This window comes from Nerophis ophidion, linkage group LG26, assembly GCF_033978795.1.
Source record: "Nerophis ophidion isolate RoL-2023_Sa linkage group LG26, RoL_Noph_v1.0, whole genome shotgun sequence".
Classification (NCBI taxonomy): domain Eukaryota; kingdom Metazoa; phylum Chordata; class Actinopteri; order Syngnathiformes; family Syngnathidae; genus Nerophis; species Nerophis ophidion.
Window position 1 is genome coordinate 33698961 of NC_084636.1, and position 12500 is coordinate 33711460.

At 30.5% G+C, this 12500-nt stretch overlaps 1 protein-coding gene across 1 annotated transcript in view; it reads left to right on the forward strand.

The window, feature by feature from the left end:
• Nucleotides 1-12500, forward strand: part of LOC133543961 (sex comb on midleg-like protein 2) — a 73886-nt gene that overhangs the window by 2783 nt on the left and 58603 nt on the right. Inside the window, exons 2-3 of the mRNA XM_061888914.1 lie at nucleotides 7745-7806; nucleotides 7882-7923. Coding sequence (XP_061744898.1) covers nucleotides 7785-7806; nucleotides 7882-7923 — 64 coding nt within the window. The 5' untranslated portion in view covers nucleotides 7745-7784. The remainder of the gene's footprint in view (nucleotides 1-7744; nucleotides 7807-7881; nucleotides 7924-12500) is intronic.

Consider the following 12500-nt stretch of genomic DNA (forward strand, 5'->3'; position numbering starts at 1 on the left):
TGTTGTATTACGGTGCAGATGTTCTCCCGAAATAGAATACAATAGAAAGTACTTTATTGATCCCTGGGGGAAATTCAGCACCACAGTTCGCTCACTAAAACAATAATAATAATATATAACATATATTATATATATAATATATGAATAATATAAATATATTCTACATATTTTCTACATTTAAGTGCAGTCAAGAAGGAACATATATATTATACAGTCTGATGGCTGTCGGTATGAAGGACCTCCTGTGTCGTTCCGGCTTACATTTAGGTCTGAGTCTGAGTCTTCCTCTAAACGTGCTCATTCTCTCCGCAAGGTCCGAGTGCAGTGGGTGGGAGGTGTAGTCCACAATGGCTAGGAGTTTGTCATTCTTGTTTGGTGTGGGTTCACAGTGTGGCGCGTATTTGTAACAGTGTTAAAGTTGTTTATCCGGCCATCCTCAGTGTGACCTGTATGGCTGTTGAGCAAGTATACTTTGCATTCACTTGTGTGTGTGAAAAGCTCTGTAATTCTCCCTACGTCCGTGTACCACTCCGTACAGCAGAGTTTTAAAAAGTATTACATTTTACTTTTTGAAACCAATACCGATAATTTCCGATATTAAATTTTAAAGCATTTATCGGCTGATAATATCGCCAGACATCTCTGTACATAATTCAAAGTCTCTTTAGCCTCCGACAAGTTCCAAACTGCAACAATATTCTCCGAACTAGAAAATATCCTCGCAAATATTTGGACGGGCCTGCTATCTGTTATTGTACAAAATTAGCTATAGAGCTAGCCTAAAACATAAGCTTGCGTACATTAGAAATGTAACACTTAGCATGTGTGCTAGCGATGGCAGTTAGCATGTATCTCATATCAAGTAACACGGCTATAAGGTGCATGGCTGTAGAAGTAAAGAAAAAAGTGAAAAAAAAAGTTAGGATGCTAATATTAGCATACCAATGTTTGCATGCTAACAGTTAACAAGCGTCACATACCAAGTTATTTGACTCTGGGATAATCGGAAGCAAATGTAGCTATTTAAGTTAGCATGCAAGCAAGCTAATGTTAGCATGCTATCAGTTAGCGTGTGTCAAAAGTAAACACGTATGTGAACAAAATGAGACATTAAGTAAGCACCAAGCTACGTGAACGTAGCTCTTCTTTTTTTGGCATTTGTCTCAGAGCAATTGTCCGTTAAAAGGGTATGTACCCATTCAATTGGCCCTTTTTTTTAAATCTGTGAATAGCGTCACCATGGTAACACAAAATGTTGCCGGTGGGCGCAAGTGAGATCTTTCCGATGGTATAACATGTGGGGGTTCGTTGGCCGATCCGTCTCGTATTAATCGGAAAACAAACGTAAAACTCCTATTGGAATGAAGGCAACTTCAAATTAATTTGAATAATGTCATTTAAAAAAAATAATTACGATAATAATAGTCAAAATATTACAAGAAAAAGTCTCACTTCACTAAAAATGTAGTTTAAATAAAAAAATCATAATGACAATTAAGTCGTATTAAGACAGGAAATATTGTTTTTAACAAAATAAAGTAGTAATGTTACAAAAATAAAGTCGGACTACTGCAAGAAAAAAAATGTCAAACTGTTTTAAAAGTTCTCACTTTATAAAAAATGTAAAAGATCATAATAAGAGTTAAGTTGTAATAGCACAGCAAGTATTATAAAATAGTTCTGAAATATATTATATATATGTGTATATATGTGTATGTATATATACATATATATATGTGTGTGTATATCTGTATATATATATATATATATAAATATATATATATGTATATATATATATATATATATATACTCACACACACATATATATATATACACACACACATATATACATATATATATATATATATACACACACATATATATATATATATATATATATATATATATATATGTGTGTGTGTGTGTATTATATATATGTGTATGTATGTATATATATACATATATATATGTGTGTGTGTATATGTGTATATATATATATATATGTGTATGTATATATATATATATATATATATATATATATATATGTGTATGTATATATATACATATATATATATATGTGTGTGTATATGTGTATATATATTAATATATATATATACACACACACATATATACATATATATATATATATACACACACACATATATATATATATATATATATATATATATATATATATATATATATATATATATATATATGTGTGTGTGTGTATTATATATATGTGTATATATGTGTATGTATGTATATATATACATATATATATGTGTGTGTGTATATGCGTATGTATATATATATATATATATATGTATATATATATATATATGTGTATGTATATATATACATATATATATATATGTGTGTGTGTATATGTGTATATATATATACATATATATATATATATACACACACACATATATATATATATATGTGTGTGTGTATGTATGCCCCAATAAACATATATATATATATATATGTTTATTAGGGCTGTGAATCTTTGGGTGTCCCAAGATTCGATTCAATATCGATTATTGGGGTCGCGATTCGATTATATATCGATTTTTTTCCATTCAACGCTATTCTCGATTCCATCCATCCATCCATTTTCTACCGCTTATTCCCTTTCGGGGTCGCGGGGGGCGCTGGTGCCTACCTGAGCTACAATCGGGCGGAAGGCGGGGTACACCCTGGACAAGTCGCCACCTCATCGCAGGGCCAACACAGATAGACAGACAACATTCACACTCACATTCACACACTAGGGCCAATTTAGTGTTGCCAATCAACCTATCCCCAGGTGCATGTCTTTGGAAGTGGGAGGAAGCCGGAGTACCCGGAGGGAACCCACGCATTCACGGGGAGAACATGCAAACTCCACTCAGAAAGATCCCGAGCCTGGTATTGAACCCAAGACTGTAGGACCTTCGTATTGTGAGGCAGACGCACTAACCCCTCTGCCATATTCTCGATGCAAAAACGATATTTTTCCGATTCAAAACGATTCTGTATTCATTCAATACATAGGATTTCAGCAGGATCTACCCCAGTCTGCTGACATGCTAGCAGAGTAGTAGATTTTTGTAAAAATCTTTTATAATTGTAAAGGACAATGTTTTATCAACTGATTGCAATAATGTAAATTTGTTTTAACTATTAAACGAACCAAAAATACGACTTATTTTATATTTGTGAAAACATTGGACACAGTGTGTTGTCAAGCTTTTGAGATGTGATGCAAGTGTAAGCCACTGTGACACTATTGTTCTTTTTTATTTTTATAAATGTCTAATGATAATGTCAATGAGGGATTTTTAATCACTGCTATGCTGAAATTATAACTAATATTGATTCTGTTGTTGATAATATTCATTTTTGTTTCACTTCTTTTGGTTTGTTCTCTGTCGTGTTTGTGTCTCCTCTCAATTGCTCTGTTTATTGCAGTTCTGAGTGTTGCTGGGTCAGGTTTGGTTTTGGAATTGGATTGCATTGTTATGGTATTGCTGTGTATTATTTTGTTGGATTGATAAAAAAAAAAAAAAAAATCAATTTTTTAAAACAATGATCTATTTAAAAAAAAAAGAGAATCGATTCTGAATCACACAAATCCATTTTTTCCCACACCCCTAACGTTTATGTATCCGTAATTCTATTAAAGAAAACTAATTTTAGCAAAATAAAGTTGTAATTTCACAAAAATAAAGTCTGACTATTGCAAGAAAAAAGTTTTAAACTGTTTTAGTATTCTAGTATTCTAATTTAGTGAAGTTTTCTTTGTGAAATAGTGAAGTACTCCTTTGTGAAATATGAAGTATTCTTTGTGAAATATTGAATGGAGTATTCTTTGTGAAGCATTGAAGTTTTCTTTGTGAAATAGTGAAGTATTCCTCTGTGAAATATTTAATTATTTGTGAAATATTGAAGTATTCTTTTATGAAAATATTGAAGTAATCCCTGTGAAATATTGATGTATTCTTTGTGAAATATTGAAGTTGTACATTGAAATATTAAAGTATTATTTTGTAAAATATTGAAATATTCTCTGGTCAAAAATTGAAGTATTCTTTTGTGAATTATTGAAGTATTTTTCTGTGAACTATTGAAATATTCTTCTGTGAAATATTGAAGTATTCTTTCGTAAAATATTGAAGTATCCTTTTGTAAAATATTGAAGTATTCTTTGGTGAAATATTGAAGTATTCTTCTGTGAAATATTGAAGTATTCTTCTTGAAACATTGAAGTTTTCTTTGTGAAATAGTGAAGTATTCCTTTGTGAAATATTTAATTATTTGTGAAATATTGAAGTATTCTTTTGTGAAATATTGAAGTATTCTTTTGTGAAAATATTGAAGTAATCCCTGTGAAATATTGATGTATTCTTTGTGGAATATTGAATTATTCTTTAGTGAAATATTGAAGTTGTACATTGAAATATTAAAGTATTATTTTGTAAAATATTGAAATATTCTCTGGTCAAAAATTGAAGTATTCTTTTGTGAATTATTGAAGTATTTTTCTGTGAACTATTGAAATATTCTTCTGTGAATTATTGAAGTATTCTTTCATAAAATATTGAAGTATCCTTTTGTAAAATATTGAAGTATTCTTTGGTGAAATATTGAAGTATTTTTCTGTGAAAAATTGAAGTATTCTTCTGTGAAATATTGAAGTATTCTTCATGAAGCATTGAAGTTTTCTTTGTGAAATAGTGAAGTATTCCTTTGTGAAAGATTTAATTATTTGTGAAATATTGAAGTATTCTTTTATGAAAATATTGAAGTATTCTTTTGTGAAAATATTGAAGTAATACCTGTGAAATATTGATGTATTCTTTGTGAAATATTGAATTATTCTTTAGTGAAATATTGAAGTTGTACATTGAAATATTAAAGTATTATTTTGTAAAATATTGAAATATTCTCTGGTCAAAAATTGAAGTATTCTTTTGTGAATTATTGAAGTATTTTTCTGTGAACTATTTAAATATTCTTCTGTGAATTATTGAAGTATTTTTTCGTAAAATATTGAAGTATCCTTTTGTAAAATATTGAAGTATTCTTTGGTGAAATATTGAAGTATTTTTCTGTGAAAAATTGAAGTATTCTTCTGTGAAATATTGGAGTATTCTTCTTGAAACATTGAAGTTTTCTTTGTGAAATAGTGAAGTATTCCTTTGTGAAATATTTAATTATTTGTGAAATATTGAAGTATTCTTTTGTGAAAATATTGAAGTATTCTTTTGTGAAAATATTGAAGTAATCCCTGTGAAATATTGATGTATTCTTTGTGAAATATTGAATTATTCTTTAGTGAAATATTGAAGTTGTACATTGAAATATTAAAGTATTATTTTGTAAAATATTGAAATATTCTCTGGTCAAAAATTGAAGTATTCTTTCGTGAATTATTGAAGTATTTTTCTGTGAACTATTGAAATATTCTTCTGTGAAATATTTAAGTATTCTTTCGTAAAATATTGAAGTATCCTTTTGTAAAATATTGAAGTATTCTTTGGTGAAAGATTGAAGTATTCTTTGGTGAAATATTGAAGTATTTTTCTGTGAAATATTGAAGTATTCTTCTGTGAAATATTGAAGTATTCTTCTGTGAAATATTGAAGTATTCTTCTGTGAAATATTGAAGTATTCTTCTGTGAAATATTGAAGTATTCTTTGTGAAATTTTGAAGTATTCTTTTGTAAAATTTTGAAGTATTCTTTTGTGAAATATTGAAGAATTATTTGTGAAATATTGAAGTATACTTTTGTTAAGTATTTAAGTATTCTTTTGTGAAATATTGAAGTTGTACACTGAAATATTGAAGTATTCTTTTGTGAAATATTGAAGTATTCTTTTGTGAAATATTGAAGCATTCTTTTGTGAAATATTGAAGCATTCTTTTGTAAAATATTAAAGTATTCTTTTTTAAAATATTAAAGTATTTCGTAAAATATTAAAGTATTCTTTTGTGAAATACTGAAGTATTCTTTTGTGAAATACTGAAGTATTCTTTTATAAAATACTGAAATATTCTTTTGTGAAATACTGGAGTATTCTTTTGTGAAATATTGAAGTATTCATTTGTGAAATATTGATGTATTCTTTTGTAAAATATTGAAGCATTCTTGGTGAAATATTGAAGTATTCTTTGTGAAATATTGACGTATTCTCTTCTGAAATATTGAAATATTCTTTTGTGAAATATTGAAGAATTATTTGTGAAATATTGAAGTATACTTTTGTTAAGTACTTAAGTATTCTTTTGTGAAATACAGAAGCATTGTTTTTTGAAGTATTGAAGTATTCTTTGTGAAATATTGAAGTATTCTTGTGTAAAATATTGAAGTATTCTTTTGAAAAATATTGAACTATTATTTGTGAAATATTGAAGTATTTTGTGAAATATTGGAGCATTCTTTATGAAATATTGAATTATTCTTTTGTTGAGTAATGAAGTATTCTTTTGTGAAATATTGTAGTACTCTGAAATATTAAAATGTTCTTTTGTGAAATATTGAATCATTCTTTGAGAAATATTGAAGTATTCTTTGTGAAGTATTCTTTTGTGATATATTGAAGCATTCTTTGTGAAATATGGAAATTTTCTTTGTGAAATATTGATGTATTCTTTTGTAAAATATTGAAGTATTGTTTTTTTAAATATTTAAGTTGTATACTGAAATATTGAAGTATTTTTTGTGAAATACTGAAGTATTATTTTGTGAAATACTGAGGAATTATTTTGTAAAATATTGTATTGTTTGTGAAATATTGAAGTATTCTTTTGTGAAATATTGAAATATTTTTGTGAAATATTGAAGTATTCTCTTCTGCAATATCGAAGTATTTTGTGAAATACTGAAATATTCTTTTGTGAAATATTGAAGTATTCTTTTGTGAAATACCGAAGTATTCATTTGTGAATTACCGAAGTGTTTTTTTTCATATTGAAGTATTTTTTGCGAAATATTTAAGTATTATTTGTGAAGTGTTGAAGTATTCTTGTGATATATTGAAGCATTCTTTTGTAAAATATCAAAGTATTGTTTTTTTAAATATTTGAGTTGTACACTGAAATACTGAAGTATTTTTTTATAAAATACTGAAGTATTATTATGTGAAATACTGAAGTATTATTTTGTGAAATAACTACTGAAGTATTATTTTGTAAAACACGGAAATATTCTTTAGTGAAATATTGAAGTATTCTTTTGTAAAATACCGAAGTATTCTTTTGTGAAATAACAAATAATTTTTTTGTGAAATACCAAAGTATTTTTTTATTTATATATTCAAGTATTCTTTTGTGAAATATTGAAGTATTCTTTGTGAAATAATGAAGCATCCTTTGTAATGTATTGAATTTTTCTTTGTGAAATATTGAAGTATTCTTTTGTAAAATATTGAAGTATTCTTTTGTAAAATATTGAAGTATTCTTTGTGAAATATTGAAGTTGTACACTGAAATATTTAAGTATTCTTTTGTGATATACCCTACTGTTAGCATGTATCTCATATCAAAAGTATTGTTTTTTGAAATATTGAAGTATTGTTTTTTGAAATATTGAAGTATTATTTTGTGAAATATTGAAGCATTCTTTCTGAAATATTGAAGTATTTGTGTGTAAAATATTGAAATATTCGTTTGTGACATATTCTTTGTGAAATATTGAATTGTTCCTTTGTGAAGTATTGAAGTATTCTTTTGTGATCTGTCTCTCTGAGGAAGACGTGTCAAGTTGAGCATCAGACGTCCATCACCAGGCATCATGGGAAAAACACTCCTTAAAGGTACAGTACACGGTTTATTTACTAGTACTTGGAAGTAAATGCAGGATGTACAGTCTGGTCTGTTTGTGCTTCTAGACCAAAGGGAGGGCAAAAAGGACAAAGCAGAAGTAACCAAAGGTAAACCACTGTACTCTCACAAATACTACACATAAATATTCACATGAATTCTCTCACAAATACTGCACATAAATATTCACACTAATACTCTCACACATACTGCACAGAAATACTCTAACAAATACAATACACACATACTCACATAAATACTCTCACTAATACTACACATAATTATTCTTTCAAGTACTATACAGAAATACTCAAATACAACACAAATTACTCACACAAATACTCTCACAAATATCACACAAATACTATCACAAATATACAAATACTCACATAAGCAATTTCACAACTTTTACACACATACTGACATTAATACTCCCCAAAATACTACACACAAATACTCCCAAAAATATTAAACACAAATACTACACATCTATTCTCAGAAATACTGACATACATACTCTGACAAACACTACACACAGATACAAATACAATACATAAATACTCTCACAAATACTGGACACACACAAACATAAATACTCTCAAAAATACACAAATACTCACACACACTACACACAAATACTCTCACAAATACCATGCATAAATACATTAATACTACACCAAAAATACTCACGCAAATATTATAAATGAATACTCTCACAAATATACAAATACTGCACACATATTTACATAGGCACTTACACAACTACTACTCTCAAAATACTGCACACAAATACTCACATAAATGCTACACACAAATTCATAGATACTCTCAAAAAATACAATACACAAATACTCACATAAATGCTACACACAAATTCATAGATACTCTCAAAAAATACAATACACAAATACTTCAAATTAATACTCACATAAACATTCGCAAGTGCTACACACATACTGTCACAAATACTACAAACACATAATCACACAAATACTCTCACAAATACTACACATTATTACCCATAAATACTCTGACAAACACTACACACAAATATATACAAATACAATACACAAATACATTAATAGTCTCACAAACACTAGACACACACACATAAATACTCTCAAATACAGACACTCACAAATACTGTACAGAAATACTCACAAAATATTCCAACAAATACTACACACACACATATTCTCACAAATACTCTCACAAATACTATACAGAAATAATCACATAAATACTCTTACAAATACTCACATACTCCAAATATTACACATTAATATCCTCACAAATACTACACACAAATAGATAGATATACAATACACAAATAATCTCACAAATACTCACATAAATACTCTCACAAATTTTAGACTAATACACACAAATACTCTATTAATACTCAAACACTCGCAAATACTATACAGAAATATTCCCAAAAATACTACACACATGCATATTCTCACACATACTTTCACAAATACTAAACAGAAATACTCACATAAATACTCTCAAAAATTCATGAATACGATGCAGAAATACAGAAATATACTCACATACTCACACAAATGCTAAACACACATACTCTCACAAATGCATGAATACTACACACAAATACTTACATAATGAATCTCACAAATACTACACATAAATACTCACATACATATTTTCACAAATGCTCACATAAATACTACACACAGATACTCTCACAAATACGACGCACATACTCACATAAATACTCTCACGAATACTATACAGAAATATTCACACAAATACACAATAATACTCTCCCAAATACTACACACAAATACTCAAACACTCTCATAAATACTCCCACACATAAAAAAATACCAAGACAAATACTCACATAAACACTTTCACATTTACTACACATACACAAATACTCTCAAAAATACTACACATAAATACTCTCAAAAATACTACACAAATACTCACATAAATGCTGCATACAAATACTCACATTAATACACTCACAAATACATAGATACTCTCACAAATGCAAAACAAATACTACATATAAATACTCACAAATATTCACAAGTACTACACACACACTGTCGCAACTACTACACACACCTTTCACACACAAATACTCTCAAAAATATTACACATAACCCACAAATACTTACATAAATACTCTGACCAACACTACACACAAATAGATACAAATACAATACACAAATACTCACATTAATAGTCTCACAAATACTGCACACACATAAATACTCTCAAATACAGACACTCACAAATACTGTACAGAAATACTCACATAAATATTCCAACAAATACTACACACATACATATTCTCACAAATACTATGCAGAAATATAATTGCATAATTGCTCTCACAAATACTATACAAAAATACTCACATAAATACGCTCACAAATACTCACATACTCCCACAGATGCTATACACATACTTGAATACTACACACAAATACTTACATAATTAGCCTCACAAATACTACACATACTCTCACAAATATTACCCATAAATACTCACATACATACTTTCACAAATACTCAAATACTACACAAAAATATTCTCACAGAAACGACACACATATACTCGCATAAATACTCTCACAAATACTGCACAGAAATACTCACAAATACCACCCAAAATAATACACACAAATACTCTCAAAAATACCATCACAAATGTACAAATACTCTCAAACACTTTCGCAACTACCACACATACTCACATAAACTCTCTCAAAACGACTACACACAATCACTCTCAAAAATAATACACACACATACTCTAGTAAATGCTACAAACAAATACTCACATTGATAGTCTCACAAATACATAGATACTCTCACAAATACAATACACAAATACTGTCACAAATACTACACATTAATACCCATAAACATTCACAAGTACTACAAACATACCTGTCACAAATACTAAACACACACACAGTCACACACACATAGTCACACAAATACTACATATAAATACTCTCACAAATACTGACAAATACTCAGACAAAAACTACACACAGATACAAATACTTGCATAAATACTCTCACAAATACTAGACACAAACACAAATACTCTCACAAATACACAAACACTCACAAATACACACATAATATCCCAAATACTATACAGAAATACTCCCAAATACTACACAATAGGGGTCTGGGAAAACATCGATTCAAATATGAATCGAATCGAATATGTTGTGCGATTTAGAATCGATTCTCATTTTAAAAAAATATACTTTTTATTTTAATTTTATTGTTTGTTTTTTTAATCAATCCAATAAACCACTAAACAACAATACCATAACATCCATCCATCATCTTCCGCTTATCCGAGGTCGGGTCGCGGGGGCAGCAGCCTAAGCAGGGAAGCCCAGACTTCCCTATCTCCAGCCACTTCGTCTAGCTCTTCCCGGGGGATCCCGAGGCGTTCCCAAGCCAGCCGGGAGACATAGTCTTCCCAACGTGTCCTGGGTCTTCCCCGTGGCCTCCTACCAGCTGGACGTGCCCTAAACACCTCCCTAGGGAGGCGTTCGGGTGGCATCCTGACCAGATGCCCGAACCACCTCATCTGGCTCCTCTCCATGTGGAGGAGCAGCGGCTTTACTTTGAGTTCCTCCCGGATGGCAGAGCTTCTCACCCTATCTCTAAGGGAGAGACCCGCCACCCGGCGGAGGAAACTCATTTGGGCCGCTTGTACCCGTGATCTTATCCTTTCGGTCATGACCCAAAGCTCATGACCATAGGTGAGGATGGGAACGTAGATCGACCGGTAAATTGAGAGCTTTGCCTTCCGGCTCAGCTCCTTCTTCACCACAACGGATCGATACAACGTCCGCATTGCTGAAGACGCCGCACCGATCCGCCTGTCGATCTCACGATCCACTCTTCCCTCACTCGTGAACAAGACTCCTAGGTACTTGAACTCCTCCACTTGGGGCAGGGTCTCCTCCCCAACCCAGAGATGGCATTCCACCCTATTCCGGGCGAGAACCATGGACTCGGACTTGGAGGTGCTGATTCTCATTCCGGTCGCTTCACACTCGGCTGCGAACCGATCCAGTGAGAGCTGAAGATCCCGGCCAGATGAAGCCATCAGGACTACATCATCTGCAAAAAGCAGAGACCTAATCCCGTGGCCACCAAACCGGAACCCCTCAACGCCTTGGCTGCGCCTAGAAATTCTGTCCATAAAAGTTATGAACAGAATGGGTGACAAAGGACAGCCTTGGCGGTCCATATACCAATAAGCCAATACCATAACAATGCAATCCAATTCCAAAACCAAACCTGACCCAGCAACACTCGGAACTGCAATAAACAGAGCAATTGAGAGGAGACACAAACACGACACAGAACAAACCAAAAGTAGTGAAACAAAAATGAATATTATCAACAATAGAATCAATATTAGTTATAATTTCAGCATAGCAGTGATTAAAAATCCATCATTGACATTATCATTAGACATTTATAAAAATAAAAAATAAGATTTATAGTGTCACAGTGGCTTACACTTGCATCGCATCTCATCAGCTTGACAACACACTGTGTCCAATATTTTCACAAAGATAAAATAGGTCATATTTTTGGTTCGCTTAATAGTTAAAACAAATTTACATAATTGCAATCAGTTGATAAAACAGTGTCCTTTACAATTATAAAA